Source organism: Cibotium barometz, chromosome 27 (assembly GCF_041138505.1).
Source record: "Cibotium barometz isolate CiBa-2024 chromosome 27, ASM4113850v1, whole genome shotgun sequence".
Lineage (NCBI taxonomy): Eukaryota > Viridiplantae > Streptophyta > Polypodiopsida > Cyatheales > Cibotiaceae > Cibotium > Cibotium barometz.
Window position 1 is genome coordinate 49,567,965 of NC_141072.1, and position 19,848 is coordinate 49,587,812.

Here is a 19,848-nt window from a genome sequence, read left to right on the forward strand (position 1 = left end):
ACATATATTCATGAAGAAGAATCAATCTAACCACAAATAAAACTTTTCTAAGGCGCTAAATTGGTCCATTAAATCCATCTAATAGTTTTTCTTTGATTATTCATATTATTTATTTATTATATCCAATAAAAAAGACATAATTAAAAAAATTATAAGTTAAAGTAATTTACATAAAAACATACACAATACACACAAAGAACATACCTACAATTTAAACAATAATAAGAGATAGTGTAGATATCACCTTCAACACAGTATTCTCTCTCTCTCTCTCTCTCTCTCTCTCTCTCTCTCTCTCCCCCCCAAGAAGTGTCAGCATCCTCTCACTCCTTGGGTATTTATGTCTTTATTCATAAAAATAGCCCACATGCCAAAAATAGTTGCACGCTTATGCATAGGCTTGCCTTTTACAAAAATATGAGTTGCGTTAACCAAAAGCTAAGATAAATTCTTCCTAGCTAAACCACTAAAGGAAAAATACATAAAGAGCCCTAAGGGCTAATTCACGTGCAACTAGACAAAAACTTATATCCATTATACAAAACAACATACCTAAGATACTTAAAAGCATATTAAACACCACATATTTAGGATAAAAATTTTTAAATTTATAAGCGACTAATCTTATTAATTGTGGTAGAGCAGCTTATAACTTGCCTTGCTTCAATTTGGAATCAGCACCAAAAAAAGCAGAATGATCAACTCTTTTTTCACTTCTACCGAAGACAATTTGCAATGAAAATAAAAGTAGTGAAAAAGAATATATGTATACGTATGTATAAAGAGTATATAAACATATAAGTATATATATTATGTGTATGTGTATAAAGAGCATATATATATGTATGTATATATATGTAAAGAGTATATATATTTCCACATCACCCTGTTTAAATAAAATCAATGTGGGTAGAAAAGCAACGTGGACAAAGTGAGGGTAAGGCTTAACCAAAATAAGAATGAAATTTGGAAGCATGGGGAGGAGGAGGTCACCAATGATGCCTGGATCGAGCACAGTCAGAAGAAGCTCACTCCCCACCATCGACAGCGATTTGGCTGCTACTACAAAGAGGAGGTGGCCGCATATACTCCCCACCGAAAGAGGAAGTGGCCGTGTACGTTGAGCGAGCCATGGTCCAGAGCACAAGGAGTTGAGTGAGCGTTGAGCTAGAGCATGAACAGGCTATAGATTACTCCTATGTGTTGTTTCCACATGTCGTGAGCTTTGGGGAAGCTACTCCTACTTATTTAGTATTTTTTCTTTTCGGTTATTCCTAGTTGCTTTGTGAGCCTCTCATGGTTTGTGGTTATGCGAGCTCTGTGGTTTATTAGTGATCTTGGGGCCCGAAGTGAGCGAGTTATGGTCACAGCTACAATTAGAGCAAGCTTGGTCAAAGCTAGAGTGAGCATGGTCAGAGTGGATGGAACTGAGTCGAGTGTGGGTGATGATGAGCCGAGCAGCAGAGCATGAAGCGTGAAGTCAAGTGATGATGAGCCAAGCGTGAACGTCGACAAGAGCTCACGCTTTTTGTGGAAGAAACACACCTCTCCTCCCGCCATGTAGCAAGGGAGAAAGCTATATGCGTAATAGAAGAATAGATAGATTGAGCTTCCCCCGCTGGTACGTGTGATAGTCTCGAGGCACACTGAGAGTGTTGAGAGGCCGTGAGAAGAGGTTTTCACGTGAGCCTGCTCCCCTACCTAACTCAAATGGGTCGCTGGGAGAGAATTAAGGGTAAGGATTCAAGAGTCAGGACATGGTGGTGGGGTTTGACTTGGATAACCACGGTCCGGGCGCCTGTTCACACGTTTGGAGTCGTTCACACGGTGGTCGGCGCTAGAGATGCATGATACAAACACCACCGACGGCTTTTTTTCTCTCCCTCTCTGCGTGTCTCTCTCCCGCGGCCTACTTGCTGAAGCTCTGCCGCCTGGGTTGCAACTGTTGCCTCTTGGCTCCACCGTCGCAGCAGCTGAAGAAGAAGAAGAGCACAGCAGCATGGCTACCCAATGGTTGAGGGGCACTGTCAAGGCTGTGCCCTCGGGAGACTCTGTAGTAATCATGGGCAGCGTCAAGAGCGGCGCGCCTCCTGAGAAGACTATTACGCTCTCCTCGCTCATTGCCCCGAGATTGGTGAGTGATCGAATTGTTGTTTTGATCTGGTCACGATTTGGTGAGGATCCGCGTCCTGTGTTGTAAAACCTGATGTTGGGTAATGTAATTAGTCGGCTGTGCGGTTTCGGCCTTCAGATCAGGAAGGCTTTTCTGTGACGACAACGGCCAGAGAGAAAGAGGCCATAGGGGCACACAAAGGGGTTGATTCCAAGACGAGATGATGGTGTGCGCCCCTGGATATAGCAGAGCAGTTGAATTCTTTTTTCTTAGTTAGCGTACAAGTGGTTGGGTTACGTGGAGACCTCTTCTCACATTTACACGTTTGAAGGCTAGTGGATCTGCAAATTTGACCATCACAAGCTGTTAAAACAATAGATAATGATGCTTTTGTCATGCCTGAATCTTGTAATATTTGCCAATTTTTTATTCATTGTATAATTTTCCCTTTCTTTAATTTCTGATGCTGCCCCAGGCACGGCGGGGAGGGCAAGATGAGCCTTTTGCATGGGAAAGTCGGGAGTTCTTGAGGAAAAAATGCATTGGCAAGGTGTGCTATGTTAATATGTCGTTCAACTTAGTACTGTGTTATTTTCATTTTCCATTATTGCAGAAAACCAGATTTGATTGAACAAAGAAGTACAAGGTAGGCCACTACTTTTTCTGTTAATGTTTACATCCGCGTGTTTATGCAGGAGGTGATTTTTAAGGTGGATTATGTAGTTTCCACCATAAATAGAGAGTTTGGATCAGTTTTCCTCGGAGAAACTAACCTGGCACTGGAGGTTGTCAGTCAAGGATGGGCCAAGGTAGAGCTGTATACACTGGGGCCTTTTTGTAGTCACAAATCTCCTTTCTGAAGCATTTCCTGTCCTCAAGATTGTAGTAAAAGCCAAAGCTTGTTTCTTTTTGGGATGAATGTAGACTTTTTGTAGTAGTGTTACTGAGGGTTGAAATTTCACAGGTTCGCCCCCAAATAGGACAAAATAATAGCGAGGCTAGTCCATTTTTGACTGAGTTGGAGCAAATGGAAGAACAAGCAAAACAGAAAGGGATTGGAATGTGGGACAAAGTGAGTTGGTTACTATAATGAAAATCTTTGCTGAAGGTTAGGTTTTTCTGGGTTTTTATTTCCTTTCGGCTACCCGGCAGACACCTGCTGCAGCTGAGGCGTCTATTAGGAATCTTCCTCCCTCTGCACTTGGAGATGCAGCAAATTTTGATGCAGCAAGCTTTCTTGAATTAAATAAAGGGAAACCGTTGCCTGCTATTGTGGAGCAAGTAAGGGACGGAAGCACAGTCCGAGTTTATCTGCTACCTGAGTTTCAGTATGTTCAAGTATTCATTGCAGGAATTCAGGTAGATGTTGACTTTTTCCTTGCTTTTTGTCCCTCTTTTCTGACAGTGCTTCTGGCATGGTGTGTCATGAGTGTAGTGATAGCTGTAGTGTTTGAGAGCTGTTTTGCTTACATGCATTCCGCACTTGCAAATTGTATGCTTCAATCTTGTATTTGCAGTCTCCATCGATGGGGAGGCGACCCCTGGCCTCTGACAGCCAAAACTCCACAAGCAATGGTGAGGCAGAGCCTATAGATGGTAGTAGTTTGAGCAGCTCATCAGGAGCTACGTTGACTACTGCACAAAGGTTGGCTGCATCAGCAGCTGGTGTGGAGGTTCCTCCAGACCCTTATGCAAGGGAGGCGAAGCATTTTACTGAAGTGCGAGCATTGCATAGAGATGTAAGATGGCATCTATAGAGATTTTGTCTGTAGGCTAGAATTGGTGTTGAGTGTTTGCCAGTGGCCTCACTTTCTTGTATGACTTGGGGCTGCAGGTGCGCATTGTTTTGGAAGGGGCAGATAAGTTCAGTAATCTGATAGGCTCACTGCATTACCCGAATGGTGATGTTGCAGTGGATTTGGCCCTTGAGCTTTCAAAGAATGTGAGTTTTGTTGCCAGCAACGTTTTCTCATCCTTCAGCTTGTGAAGGATGCAAGATTTGTCTTTACCTTTCCTAGATCTATAGCCATGTTTCTGTCTGCTACATCAGGGCCTAGCTAAAGTAGTTGAATGGAGTGCAAAGCTGCTGGATGAAGATTCAAGACGGGCTTTAAAGAATGCAGAATTATTGGCAAAGAAGGAGAGGCTGCGTTTGTGGATAAATTATGTTCCTCCCCCATCAAACTCAACTGCTATTCGTAATGACAACTTCAAAGGCAGAGTAGGTGGAAAGCAGAATGTTTGACAGCATGTTTTCAGATGTAATATTTTGTTTATCTTTTGAGGGGTTTAATGGGAGGCTAAAAAGTTTCTGGCTGCCTTTACAGGTTATAGAGGTTGTCAGTGGAGACTGTATCATGGTGGCTGATGATGCTGTGCCTTTTGGAAGTCCATCTGCGGAGCGTAGGGTGAATCTGTCAAGTATTCGGGCTCCTAAGATGGGAAATGTAAAGAAGGGTGAGAAGCCGGCTGCCTTTGCTAGAGAAGCAAAAGAGTTTTTACGGTCGCGCCTCGTAGGACAAGAGGTTCGTGTCCTTTCCTCCGTTTGTTCTCTTTTATGTGGCTTGTGTAGCATACGAAACTTAGTGTAGCTGCCTACAATGGAAATTATGAGAGCTCCATGGGATAGACAATGCATTTGAATTTTGCACTGTATCTTATTGTAGTATTTTTTTATGTGTCTAGGTTATATGCAGAATTACTATTGCCATTATATATCAACATATCAAATTACAAATTTTTCTGTCTGCCTCGAGTTGTCAAACAGTATATTAATTTGAGTTTTTTGTGTGGATTGTGCTAGTTATAAGTTTATACAGTGTCTTACTTGTTATTGCTAGCTCTGATTGGATATCTGGGTGCTCTCCATGTCTTGGCAGGTTAATGTAGTCATGGAATATTCTCGCAAGGTCACAGCATTTGATGGGCTGATACCCACCCCCGATGTGAGCACGGTGGATGCTCGTGTCATGGACTTCGGTTCCGTGTTCTTGCTACCTACGTCAAAGGCTGAAGCCTATGATGTGGTTCCTGCTTTTCCGGTGCCAGGACAGCCTGAGGGTATAAATGTTGCAGAAATGGTGGTGGCAAGGGGACTCGGGACGGTTGTTAAGCACCGGGATTTTGAGGATCGATCTAACCATTATGATGCTCTGGTTGCGGCTGAGTCAAGAGCTAAGAAGGGAAAGAAAGGGTTGCACTCCGAAAAAGAGCCTCCTCCATACCATATTAATGACTTGTCTACTCCTGTAAGTCGTTCCGAAGTTCTGTTTGTGAACCTCAAATCATTTACAGGATTTCAGCACTTCATTGCAGGAAATATGTTAATCATCACCGTGTAGTAGCACAACTTGGTAGTTCTGATTAAATAGATGGCTTCTGGCTCTGTTAGAGTAAGTTTTATATACCTCAAATTTTCACTGTGACTATACCACTGTAGTATTCTTTAAAGACTATCATGCTTCATTATAAGCTGCATTTGAGGTGTTAGAACGCATATTCATATTTATTGGAAGAAGATGCTCATCCTTGAATTGCTAATTGGAATGTTTGTTTTCAGAGCATTGTATCTCAAAATTCACAGAACGTAACACAGAAGACACAGAATGTGACATATAAGGCAAAACAGTTTTTGCCCTTCCTTCAAAGAGCCAAGAGGCTTCCTGCCATTGTGGATTTTGTGCTGAGTGGGCATCGTTACAAGCTGCTCATACCCAAAGAAACATGTGCAATTACATTCTCCTTGTCTGGTGTACGATGCCCAGGCCGGGGAGAACCTTTTGCAGATGATGCAATTGCTTTTATGCGGCGGAGAATACTACAAAGGGATGTTGAGGCATGTGGCTTTTCCCATTTCTCATCGTACCCGTGTGTGCATGTGTGTCATGTTGATGCTGTAATAGTTGAGAATTGTATAAAAAAGGAAATGAAGGCACATTTCCTTGAAAGCTTCCGAGTTTTTTTTAAAAGTAAGCACTCATACCGATCATCATGTTTTTGTTATGTGTCGGCAGATTGAGATAGAGACTGTGGATAAGACGGGGACATTTTTGGGTAGCTTGTGGGAGTCAAAATCAAACGTTGCAGTCTTGCTTTTGGAAGCAGGTTTGGCCAAACTTCATCCACTTTTTACTGCTGATCGAACAACAGAGGGCCATTTGCTGGTTCAGGCTGAGGAAAGAGCTAAAAAAGAATTGACAAAGGTAACTTGTCTATTCCCAGCTTTTGCCTCCATAAAGCACTTGTCCAAGTTGATGTGTCGGAAGGACACAACATCGATATGTCTGTAGGTTTGGGAGGGCTACGTTGAAGGACAGCAAGAAGCAGGGGTTGCATCCTTGGACAGTACCAAGCCAAAGCAGGAAGTTCTTCAGGTGATTTTATCCTGCTGCTTTGTGTTAATGAAGTCAAATGTCACAGTGCTAACATAAAAAACTGTTTTGGATTCTAAACCTTGAACTCACCAAATGTTTGAACGAAACCTCTTAGGAGTGAAGTTTATTGTCTTGTGGATGACTACCATGAGGTTATAAATTGCACTTTCTTATAAGGTGAATTTGGGCAAGTTCCTGGATTCATCTAGGTATATGAGGATATCGTCTCCAGTTTGTGGGAGGCATCCCTTGGCTCTTTCTTGCTCTCCACTACAAGGTCTGCAAGGAGTCGACTTCTTTTTAGGGGAATATAGATGGGAGCTTGACCAGCAAGTGCTGTATCTTCATATCCCCTCAATGCAGGAGCCTTCTTGGATCATGTTTGTATAGCTGAAATGTGTGAACTTGCCCATTCTTTAAGCCATCTGAACATATGTCCTTAGGCTGTAAATAAAGCGGTTCCAATGCGTGTGAACAACCGCTAGTGTGTATGATTTTGTGGGAACAGCCTCTTAGAAGGATATTATGCTAGTAGTGATGTGTGGCAAGTGACACCTATTTGGGGCACCTTGGCATCATATTTGACATATGGCATACGTGGTGGCAGCATATGCTTCACCTTTGTAAAAGGGGGTCTCCCCTGAACAATAGCTGGTTTCAGTATCAAGCTGAAGTAGATCAATCACTCATACCTTTGTTTGTTGCAGTTATGTGCTCCCATCTTGTTAACGAGCTACTGCTACTCGCTCAGAGCCGTGCTGCCTCTAGCCGCTGATCAAGATCGATGTGCTGCCCCCAATTGCCGCTCGGAGCCCCACGCCGCCAGCTAGTTGGGTGGCGGTATTGTGGAGTGAACCACCTCCATCGGCGTTTGTGGTGGCCGAGCGTGGCCAGTGGGCGGCGTTACTGTAGCGAGCATCACTGCTGGCGGCGGTCAGCCTGTCACCGCCACTGTTCCGGGCGGTGCTACCACAACGACAACCACCTATGCCCAGCCTCATGGCTCTGAGGTGGCCACCGCCTTTGCTCCCCCCCAATCTTTGCCCACGCTCATATCTCTGAGACATCGCCCCCTTTGAGCCATCCAGTGGTAGAGTGGTCAAATAGGGCCTTCATTGTCCTTTCTTGAGCTTCTATCGCCTGCACAATATATTTTGGGGGTTTCTTTTGCAAGCTTATGTGTTGTATATTTGGGAATCTTGTCCATACGGGGAAGATTTGCAAACTGGGAGCATCCATAGGCACTCTTGTACTTGTGCATATCATCTAGGCAGTCCTGTTCTTGTGCAACACTCCCGGAGTCTTGTGTTAGCTTGTAAGTATACACCCTGTTTCTGGTATACTTCAGCGATCGCACCTTTCATTTCGTCATGTCCTGGTGCCTTGTGTACATACTCAGTACCTCTCTCCTTCTCTTACTTTCCCGAAGGGGATTTCTTGCATCCTATCCAGCTTTGGGAAATCCCGCACTATGAGGATGTTGCAAAGAGCAGCTTCCACTGATCTTTCTGGTTTGGTGGATTCATGACAATTGAAGATGGGCTTGAAGTTCCCAACTACTCACTATGGAGCTTCATGATAAAGAGTCTACTAATAGCCAAGGGGGCTATGGGAGATTGTCACGGGGCAAGAGGCTCGTCTTGCAACACTAACTCTTGGCACCTCCCTTGTAGCACCAAGGGAGGCTCATTTTGTGGCACGAGTGGTATGTAGCATGCAATAGATTGATCGTTGTAACGCACAACAAAGACTTCTTTAATCTCATGAGTTTATGCAATTTCATTTTTTACTCTAGAGAGAAGAGAGAGAAGATAGAGGTCGACACAGTATTGGGTTCCAATTATCCAGTGAAGGCCTCCCCTTTGCAAGTAATGCATGCAGGAGTATTTGCTTATATTTCTTTGGAGAACTTTGTACAATGAGTATGAAAAATGACCAAGGTTTGCCAAACACAAGGACGAAGTAGACTGAACGCAAGCTGAACCATATGCTGTCCAAGCTTCTTTGAATAGCTTAGATGTTATTGGTGATAAGTCCATTTGTAGACGAAGATCGTATCACAGGCAGTCTCCCACCTTCACTGGGCTAGGCACCCGCACTACATTGGTCTTTCGGGACCGTGCACCAACAGGCACGCCCGTACTAAGACCTGGTAGGGTGCTGGCTCTCAAAACTTGAGAGCACGGTTAGAGAAAGCTTCAAGAAAAGTATAATCTCACATGCTCCTGGTGAGAGTGTGATAGCATCTACTCTACACACAAATCAAGGAAGAAAAAAAAACAATACTTAATTGTCATTCTGCTTGCAGCTCTTACCTGGTGGAAAAGGTAGGTTGTTATGACCAGTATTTTATGCTTCTTTAAAACACAACCTTCACTCAAATAGGTATATGCAGAACCGGTTCACAGCAAGAACATAGCAGGTACAGTAGAGTTTATTCAATAAGAGCAGCAACCTTTCAGTAGAGTTTGCAGCAAGTATAACAGGTACAGAGGGCTGTATGATGTAGCTTCCAGCAAGTACAACAGGTACATAAGGATTTCCAACAAGTCTTAGATTCGCTTTAGCACATTGTATCCAAACTAGAGGGAGAAAAAGATAGTGCAATCCGGTACAGCTCTCGTCCATATGACACGATCTTGGTCACACACGGGTGGCACAAGACTAGCTCCCGTCCATGTGACACAAAGTAACTGGCCCCTTTCACATGAGACACTGGCTTGGCCTCATGTGAACATGGCACAAATCTGGCCGCTCTATGGAGTGATAATCCCATAGGAGTGGCACCAAAAAATGGAGATGGACCAAATGGTGACATCCCCTCCGGCTTCTAAAAAGTTGACCTCAACTGAAAAGCCTCAAGATACGCTTGCAAAAGTTGTGGGTAATCAACGAAGTAATCCTCATCTATCCACTTTGCATCAATGGGTAAATAATTTTTAAACTTCATAAGGTATATCCTGGAAAGCTTTCTTGCTGGTAGCCTTCTCTCCTTGTGAAACACAATCTGCTTTGGTTGGAAGATCTCCTCAAGCTCATCATCAACCTTGGGTGGATCTTCTGTGACCGGCTCCTCAGGATCTGGCCCGACATACTTCTGCTAAAGACTCACATGAAAGGCATTGTGAATCTTCCAATGATTGGGTAAAGTAAGCCTGTAAGGTACTTTCTTGATTTTTTCAATCACCTTGAAGAGTCCATAATATCGAGTAGAAAGCTTAGGGTATGATCCCTCTCGTCTTGGCCTCTTTCAAAGCCTAGCTTTCTCAAATTTCAGCAATATCCAATCATCGTCCTTGACTTGCATGTCTCTTCTATGCTTGTTGGCAGCCCTCTTATGCTTGTCTTGAGAGCGTGCAATGGCTATCTGGATCTCAGGAAAGGCGACATCCAAATCACACACATACTCGTCGGTTGCAAAAGTCTCATCCTTTGTTTGAAGGATGGGTGGCAAGATCACTCTACCATAAATAATTTCAAACGGGGTCTTTCCCGTGGAGGCATGTACCGTGTTATTGTAGGCAAACTCTACAAGTGGAAGATACTTCTTCCAGGCACTCATTTGATGTGCCACATAATTCTTCAACAAATCCAACACAACAAAATTTGCAGTCTCACTTTGACCATCTGTTTGGGAGTGATAAACAGATGAGAACTCAAGCTTAGTGCACATGTTGTCAAATAAAGCCTTCCAAAAGAGACTCGTAGTCCTGGAATCTCTATCTCCAACAATGGACGTAGGTATACCATGATGTATAAATATGTGAGCAAGGAAAAGCTTTACCATATGATCGGCTTTAATGGTTTTCTTGACGGGCAAGAAGTGAGCTTGCTTGCTAAACCTGTCAACTATGGTCCAAATAGCATCATTCCCATGCGTGGATCTAGGCAAGTCCATAATGAAACCCATAGTAATGCTTTTCCATGGTGGCTGCGAGGGAATAGGCAAAGGTTGAAGCAAACCTGGAAGCTCTTGGCTATCAATTTCACCTTCTGGCAAGTAATACATGCACGTACATAAACCTCAATGTCTTTACGCATGCTTGGCCAAAAGAAATATCTGTCTATCATGTGTGTCGTAGGTGAAATACCTCTATGACCAGCATAAGGTGGAGCGTGACATCCTCCATAACCTTTGGACACATATCCTTCACCACACATAAGCAGTTATCCTTCATGAGATAACCGTCTTTGATCACATAAGTGGCATGTGTGTGACCAGCCATCAAATCAGCCCAAATATGACAAGAATCTGCATCCAAATGATATAAACGCATGGCAGTCAAGTCCCCATGTGAGGCCATTGAAACGGCAGCCACATATGGCCTCCTGGACAAGGCATCTGCCACTACATTCTTCTTTCCCAGAGTATGTATGATTTGAAAATGGAACATAGAAAGGAAATTTGCCATTCTCATTTGCTTCTCCGAGAGCTTTGTTTGAGATGAAAAGTACCTCAAACTTTGATCGGTTTTGACTATAAATTTAGTCCCAAGAAGATAATGCTTCCATATTTTCAAGGCATCCAAGAGCTCTTTTTCATAGATGTCCATATGAGTCTCTGCATCATGCAACCTACGGCTTTCATAGGCCACTGCATGACCCTCTTGATTTAGGACAGCCCCTATGCAATTCCCACAAGCATCACATTCCACCGTGAAGGGCTTTTGTAAGTCCGGAATGATCAATACAGGCCAACATATGATAGCATGCTTGAGTTGGCAGAAGAGATCCTTCTCATCCTGAGTCCATTTGAAAGTGGCTTTCTTCGTTGTAAGCTCATATAATGGTGAGGCAATCTTGGCAAAATGCCTTATGAACTTCTCGTAATATGAGCATAATCCAAGGAAGCTACGGACCTCATGCATAGTCTGCAACTCTGGTCAATTCCGAATGGTTTCAACCTTAGCAGGATCCATTCTCACACCCTCTTTGGATACAATGTGTCCCAAATAGTGTATCTCTGAGAGAAAGAACTCACTTTTCTTAGCATTTATGAAGAGTTTATGCTTTCGCAACTCTTCAAACACTGCGGCCAAGTGAGTTCTATGCTCTTGCCCATTCTTGGAGAAAACCAAGATGTCATCAAAGAATGCATCTGTGAACTTACGATGGGCTCGAAATATCCTATGTTGACTTATGGACATCTTGGGATACCACATGAATCTGGTGATAACCACTCTTTAAATCGATGTGGCTAAAACAAGCTGATCCATCAAGTTTATCTAGGATGTCATCTATGCGCGTAATCGGAAACCGATTCTTGATGGTGAGCTTGTTTAGAGCTCGGTAATCCATGCACATACGGAATGAGTCATCTTTCTTTTGCACAAGAAGCACGGGAGAGCAAAAAGGCAAGGAGCTTGGTTGAACCAAACCCTTTTCCAAAAGCTCATTAACCTGCTGCATGATTTCTTCTTGTTGTGCGGCACTCACACGGTATGTGGGTTTGTTGGGTGGGGAACTACCTGGAACAAGATTTATGCGATGATCCTTGGGCCTCTCAGGAGGTAGCTCTCCTGGCAATGCATCGGCAAAACAATCTCTATATACATTAAGAAAATTCAACCTTTCTTGAGTTAATACATCCACATTCACATTACCTTGTTCAATTTTATCACGAACAAAAACCAAGTACGTGGAAAGACTCTTTTTCATTGCGTTATTAATTTGGATGTGTGATACAACTAGGATGGAATCCCTCTCTTTGTCAGCATCAACGACATGCATGCGACCTTTATGCATAAAAGTGATCCTGTTGGTTTTATATTCTCTGTGGGGCTCAAGCCTATGATGCCAAGGCTTACCAAGCAATTCATCACATCCATTCAGAGGAGCAATCAAGAAATGCTCATGATCCAAACAACCTTATATATGTATGCGTAACTTCCCAATCAGAGGAGTGACCTGCACCTCTTTGCCAACAAAAGCGGCCTCTGCCTCAATATGGGGTTCCATGTTCCCAATCTCTATGCTCATGCTCCCAATGTAGAGATGAAGTTATCCGTCTCACGATCATCAAACATAAACAAGGCAGGTTGATCCTTGATTGCCCCTAAGCTTTGCATGACACCCTCTCTTTGTCATCATGCTCAGTGCTACCTTGTACATCGGGAATGGCATGCACATTAGCCTTAGGTTGTTTATCCTCTTGCTTTTGCTTGCGGGTAGGGCATTGCTTAAACATATGCTCTTTACTACAACACGAAAAGCATTTCCCCTCTTTTGCATATTGCTCTCTTTGCTCGGGAGTCAAGCCAAACTTGTTCTTCTTTGGCCCATTGTCATTAGATGAAGCATTTTTTACTTTACCTTCCTTTTGGGCTTCCTGATGAAAGTTCTTTTTAGGTGGCTGTCCACCTTTTTGCAGGTTTGGGACAGCCCTCTTTTTGCCCTTAGAACCACCATTATCTTGCTTAATTTTAAGCATCAGTTTTGCTGAGTAGCAAGAGTAGATGCTATGAGCTGTTGAAGGGTGTGTTTTGGGTGCAATTCGATGCCCGAACGGTAGGCTGGTTGCAACCCGGAGCGAAACTTCCTTTTCTTCTCATCTTCGGAGAGATGCATAAAAGGAGTAACCTTAAGTAAGATCTTTCAGAATTTGTTTACATATTGTTGTACACTCTCATTGTCTTTCTGCACAAGTCTATCCCACTTCTGTGTGAGAGTTTGCTTTGTATTTGGAGGTAAAAATTGGGCATAAAATCTGTCCTTGAACTCTTTCCAAGTACAAATGGGATCTTTGGTGGTCTTTTCAGTGATCCACCAGGGTGCGACTGTCCCCTTCAAAAACATGCTTGCAAGGCGAACTTTAGACTTCTTGGTAAAGTCCTCATTATTGAAAGCAATGTCAAGTTGTGCCACAAATGCTAGGACTTTAGATGCATCATAGTCCCCATGAAAGGCATCAAACTTGACAGATTTATCACCTGCCTTAAAACTCTTTAAGCTTTTTGGCATGTGATTCATGTTCTTCCCTCTTCCTCTTCCCCCTATCCAACGGGGCAGCCCTCTCTACATGGGCAACGGTGCAGCCAAAGGTGTTTCACGAGGCACTGTGGCATGTGCTCTATGAATCTATGGCCCAGAAGCATGTGACCTCCTTGAATGATGCAATGTCTCACCACGAGACAACTCAATGGGAAAAGTTTTTCGGCTTGCATGTCAACCACTCTCACCATGAAATACATGCTTTGAATGCACTGGGCATCATGCCTGCCACTGGCTCCAACATGTACATACTTGTTTCCTCTTGTTCAATGTGGAGTAGATGCATGGCGAGAAGTGACTGACATCTCTTCCTTGTGCACAAAAGATCTCAACCGTTGAGATGTTGGATCATTAGGCTTCAAACGAGATGGATTCTTGAACATTAACTCTCCATCCTCTCCTTTGAGATCACCCTTTCGGATGAGATAGGAAAGTGCCATTGTTGCCCAAGGCCCATAACTTTAATAAATGTGAATATATGACTTTATAAATATAAAGGTTAGAATAGCACCACCTATTCACATGTAATAAAACATGTCAAAAAATAGGGCAAGCTTCACAGCTCACTGGTAGGCGTCCCCACTCAGTAAGTGACACATCATGACAGGTAGCTACACAAATACAAGTCACGCGAAAACAATTTCAGACATGCAAAAATGAATTCATGTGCACATGTAATGGACAAAATCTCCCTTTCATGAAATTTGTACAAAACATTCTTGTCGGGCACAAAACTGGCGTGATAAAATGTGAGAACCCCGGCCTCCCTATGGAGTGACCGTCCCATAGGCCAGACGCAATACAAACACGGGTCCTTCCATGGAGTGACAATCCCATGGACAAGACGACGTCCTGGCCATACACGGGTGGCACGATACAGCTCCCGTCCATATGACACGATCTTGGTCACACATGGGTGGCACAAGACTGGCTCCCATCCATGTGACACAAAGTAACTGGCCCCTTTCACATGAGACACCGGCCTGGCCTCATGTGAACATGACACAAATTTGGCCGCTCTCTATGCCATATGGAGTGATAATCCCATAGGAGTGGCACTAGAAAATGGAGATGGACCAAATGGTGATAGGGGTCATGACATACAACAAAATATTCCTAAAAGAGGTAATCCTACTATATGAATGTTGCATTGATGTAGAGCGAATGTGTCACATAGCACTTGAGTGAAGGGTCCTTGAGACATTTCCTCTTGCTTAGCTTGGCAGTAGGTTCATGGCGTCCAAATAGCTGGGAGGAGTTGGGGGCATTTTGGAAAGAACTCTTCGTCGAGCCATGCTTCATGGACACCGGTTGTCCTTGAACTTCGTGTAGAATTGTCTTTGTCTTCGACCGGATCCATGCTTCCATTTGTGGAGAAGAATGTGTTCAAACTCAAATAACTTCGGCTTCATCTACTACGTTTGGTTGTTGCTCATCTGCAATATCCTGCAAGGTTGGACCAATGTGGGGCTTCAACCAAGAAACATGGAAAACATTATGCATAGTCTAACTATTTGGAAGCTGAAGCTTCATGGAGACATCATTGATCTTTTTAATGATAGGAAAGGATCTGAAGCTGTTTGGGACAATGCTTGTCCATTTGCTTCAGTCTCTGCTTCATTATTTGAAGTTATAACCAATCCTCTTCTTTAAAGTCGACATCTCATCTTGATTTGTTGGCTTGTCTGGTGTATGCTTCCTGTGCTTTGGCAAGGTGCTCCTTGACAGACTCAACAATCTCAGAAAAAGTTTCGGTGGTCTTGTTGGCCTCTAAGGAAGGAGACCATTCTTGTAAGAAGCAGGGGTGAAATGTTGCCTTGTATGGAGTCCGACCAATGCTAGATGAATGAGTGTCGTTGAGGATGGCTTGAACCAAAGGAAGGTAGATTTTTGTCTGTGGATAGAATGCATTGGACATATGCAACTTGGTCCCAAAGTTGTTGAATAATGCTCTCCAAAAATTTGAAGTAAACTTGGGATCCGTGCATGATGTTATTGTCCTTGGCGAACCACCGATAGGATACCAATGATGAATGAACAGGCGAGTGATGTCTTCAGCTATGGCTGTTTGCTTGCATGAGATCAACATGACTCCTACAAATTTTGAATTGTGCCTTTACGACTTAGAGCATTAGCAACGGGTTTATTCTTGCCAAGAATGTATTCAATCATACCTCCAAACTATTGAAAGATCTGACTCCATTTGGCTTGTCTATCACTCCATTGGGCACTAGGCATGATTTGCAATCATTAAGTGCCCGATGATCTGGCTTAACTGTGAACTCTCTCCCATAAAGGAAAGGTTTCCAATGCTTAAGAGTTGTCATCACTCCCAATAACTCCTTGCCATACAGAAAATAGTTCTTTTGTGATAATTTAATTTCCAGCTATAATAAGCCATTGGGCTCCCTTCCTGTTGGAGGACAGCTCCTATGGCTACATTGCTAGTGCCAATAAAGGATCATCCCATGAAGCCAATTTGAGAATCGGAGACTCGGAGGCAACTTTCTTCATTGCATGGAATGCCTGGAGTGCCTTGCTCGTGATGGACACTTTTTGTCATCTCATGCTTTTGAGCATATTTGTAAAAGGTACTGCAAGGTTGGAAAATTTGTCAATATGTTGAACTGTATGCTTACTAGAGACCTACGAAAGAGCGGATCTCGTGAGAATTTTTGGGAACATCCCATTCTAGAATTGCCCTTATCTTTTCAGGGTTGAGGCTAATCCCATCTGCACAGATAACATATCCGAGATAATTGAATTTCTTTTACTCCAAATTCGCTCTTTTTTTTGCATTGATGTAGAGCACATTATCTTGCAAAAATTGCTAGACCTTTTCAACATCGTGCTCATGTTGCTCTGCAGTAGCAGAAAAGATGAGTATATCATCCAAAAAGATGAACACACATATGAGCTCCACAAATACTCCAGACATCATCTTGTTAAATGTCGTCGGTGCATTGGTGAGGCCAAATGGCATCACCACAAACTCGTAGTGGTTTTGCTCAGTCTTGAAGGTTGTTTTTAGAATGCCAACCATAAACATCCGAACTAGTATTTCAGGTTTTGGCTGGCCTACTGGTAAATTTTTAGTAGTAGAAGCTAAATGCTTGTACTAAGCTACCCACTTTTTGTTGTCAGTGTCCATGATGCTTGATGTTTAATGCTCATTTAGAAGCTAAAAAAGGCATGTAAGCTTAAAGTAGCTTGTGATGTTGGCTTTGATTTACAGATTAGAGTGACAGAAGTTCTGGGGGGAGGCAAGTTTTATGCACAGTTGGCCAATGATGCTCGTGTTTCAAGTGTTCAGATGCAGCTGGAAGGATTAAGAGTCAAGGATAAGTCGCTTGCTCCTGTCAACTTTGAGCCTAAGAAGGGGGAAATAGTCATGGCCCAGTTTACTGCTGATGGCTCCTGGAATCGTGCTATGGTGAGCTACTCACAATCTTATATTTCGAAAGAGAATACATATGCATTTTTGCCTTCAGGAGAATACATACGCACTTTTGGCTTCAGAATCTTTGTTCTTTTAAAGAAAATTTGACTACGTTGAAATTACCATGGTAGTTTTCTAGCAGAGTTTATGCTTGCCAGTCAATTTTATGGAATGTTTGAAATGTGCAGATAGTGAATGCACCGCGGCAGTCTTCTTCAGCAACAAGCAAGGAGGATTATGAAGTATTTTATATCGATTATGGAAATCAAGAAAAGATCTCATTATCAAAACTTCGTCCCTTGGACTCGTCCATTTCTTTGGGAACCCCTGGTCTGGCATTACTCTTTAGTCTTGCCTATGTGAGGATACCAGAGTTGGAGGAAGACTACGGTCAGGAAGCAGCGGAGTATCTCAGTAGCATGATTGGAGAGAAGAGTTTTATGGCCAAGGTGGTGGACAAAGATACTTCTGGTGGAAAAGTGAAAGGTCAAGGAACTGGCACAAAGCTGAGTGTCACTCTTTACGATGTTGAGCCAGCCCAATCAATAAATGCTTCAATGCTTGAGGTAACATTCTTTTCAGACATTGCAGGTGGTGTCCTAATAATACTTGATGCCACATTTTGGTTATTTGCATGCCTACCACATTAGTCACTGATTTGTGCTTTTGTAAGTTTTATGCAAGTATTCGTCAGTCTTGTACAGAAGCTATTTATACCTCTCTCTACCGCATATAACACTATCAAATGCTACAAGACACTTTGGTGGGATCAAGTTATAGATATTCAATTTTTTTTAACGATTGCTCGTTTCCTAGGCCTGGACTCAAGCTTGAAAGGATTTCAAGCACTCTGTAGATAATATTTGTTTTGGGAAGGCCAGCAGGCAAAAGCAAGTCAATTTGTCCTGATACTAATACGAGTATTTCAAGTGATTCTTTCAGCCTTACCCAGAGTGGAGGCAATGAGGACATCATAAGAGAGGAGCAGACGGTAATCTGAGAGTGTTCGTGGTAGTTTTAGAAGCTTGGCTTTTGAAGCATTGCTTTTTCAACAAGAAGTGACCTAGAAAGAGGAGACGGCTGATAATTGTTTTCTGGCACCTTCTCTCTACCCTTTTGGCTTCTTGTTGTGAGCCCTTGAATGTGGCCTACATACTGCATAGATAGAGATAAGCAGCTTCTAGCTTGCCAAAATTTTCTGTGTTTTTTTTTTTTAAAGATACTTAAGAGGTCCATTTGGTTCCTGCATTCTAGGATTATCATGAGATGGTACACGGTATTATCAGGTAGCTACGGGGCCTCAATGAACTTAACGCTGTATACAACTCAAGGAAAGAAGTGTACCATTGACCATGTACAGTGTTTAAAAAATATAAGGCCATTACTTCACACCTTTAAAAGAATGACTTGATGCAGTGTACAAGGTGCTCTTGGTCTCCAAGCAGAGGGCATTGTCATCTGATTTCAAATTTTCAGTCTTGTGCTTTGAGAGGGATTCTAAGTGAAAGGTGTGTTGCAGGCTGGATTTGCTAGGATTGAGAAGAAGAACAGATGGGATTCCAAAGACAAGCAGGCAGAGCTGGACAAGCTAGCCGAGTTTCAGGAAACTGCCAAAAAGCAACGTGCAAACATTTGGCATTATGGTGATGTTGAATCTGATGAAGAGGACAGTACTCCTGCTCGCAGAAGTCGTCGTTGATTGGACGGTAGAAAAGTTTTGTAAGCTAGAGGTTTTCGAGCTTGTTCAAGAAAAGCCCAGAACAGTTTATCAAATAAAATGAGGTGCTGTTGCTAGTGACATTGTACACCCCTCAGTTTATTAGGGGGTGCAGAAGTTTTGGATAGAATTTTGTCATGCTTTTGTTCAGAACGAGTTTTTTAAAACAAAAATTGATGTAGGAACAAGTACAGCATCAAGCTACCAAAAAAATGCCATCTTCGGCTCTCTAGTTTTTTTCATTGATCTTGCAGCTTTTTGTAGAGCTCTCTCCCTCCCCTCCCTCCCCCCCCCCCCCACCCTCTCTCTCTCACACACACACACATACACACACGCACGCATGCACGCGTGCGTGCATGCACCACATGCCCGCTCACTCACTTTTAGATGAAATTTACAAAGAAATTTTGCTCTAGGCACAGAGCCCCTCAATAAAATGTGGATGCTGTCATTGATAATCTTAATATATTAGTGAAGTGTCATTTAGACCCTCTTACCAGTAGTAAAAATGACCCTCTTACCGGTAGTAAAAATTGTGTCCATCTTTTGATCATTGTGACATCAACTCTTTTCTACTGGGGGATTTGGTTAGGAGTCGTGCTATATGCCATAGATGTTTTGGGAGGAAGCACCCCCTAGGAGTCTTGGGATGATGTTGTGAAAGTATAGATAACATTTAAATTCCAAGGCTTATACACGTGCTAAGGCCACTACACCATACTACACGCACTGTTAAATACATGAAGCATGCCCTTGGAAAGAGTACCATTGTATTGGGAAGCTCATGCCTAGTGATCGGTTGCAAAGGCTTCCATGGAAATTAAGACCAAACTGTAAAAGGTTTTAAAAGGCGGATTGCTGACCTGTGCGCATGGTGCAAAAGACGGGTTGCAGAATGGCTACTTATAAACTCCCTTGGCATGGATCTGTTGAGCTAGCACCATGGAGTTGAGTATGGACCTTGGGAAAGATGAGGACATGTAAACGCTATGCACCCTTTACAACATTCTGCAGGTGGAGGATTGATAACACTCCCATGTCAGCCCATTTAATGCACACATTAACAATAAGATCCCATCGGTCCTACATAAGTTTCTCACTTTTACTTGATATGCTTTGTGTCAGCAAGATGCTATTGCTACGTGCACTTCTTGTGCTTATGTTCTTGATCATCAAGACTACTTGCTCAAGCTTGTTTAGAGCTTAGATTAATTGA

At 42.9% G+C, this 19,848-nt stretch overlaps 1 protein-coding gene across 1 annotated transcript; it reads left to right on the forward strand.

The window, feature by feature from the left end:
• Positions 1-1,764: 1,764 nt before the first annotated feature.
• LOC147623482 (ribonuclease TUDOR 1-like) lies at positions 1,765-18,874 on the forward strand. Its single transcript, XM_086821643.1, has 16 exons — positions 1,765-2,134; positions 2,589-2,663; positions 2,809-2,922; positions 3,078-3,185; positions 3,266-3,472; positions 3,631-3,852; positions 3,948-4,055; positions 4,164-4,334; positions 4,441-4,638; positions 4,993-5,361; positions 5,673-5,948; positions 6,127-6,315; positions 6,403-6,486; positions 16,712-16,909; positions 17,104-17,481; positions 18,435-18,874. The coding sequence occupies exons 1-16, from the start codon at positions 1,844-1,846 to the stop codon at positions 18,612-18,614; spliced, it is 3,168 nt and encodes a 1,055-aa protein (XP_086677769.1). The 5' UTR covers positions 1,765-1,843; the 3' UTR covers positions 18,615-18,874.
• Positions 18,875-19,848: the final 974 nt, after the last annotated feature.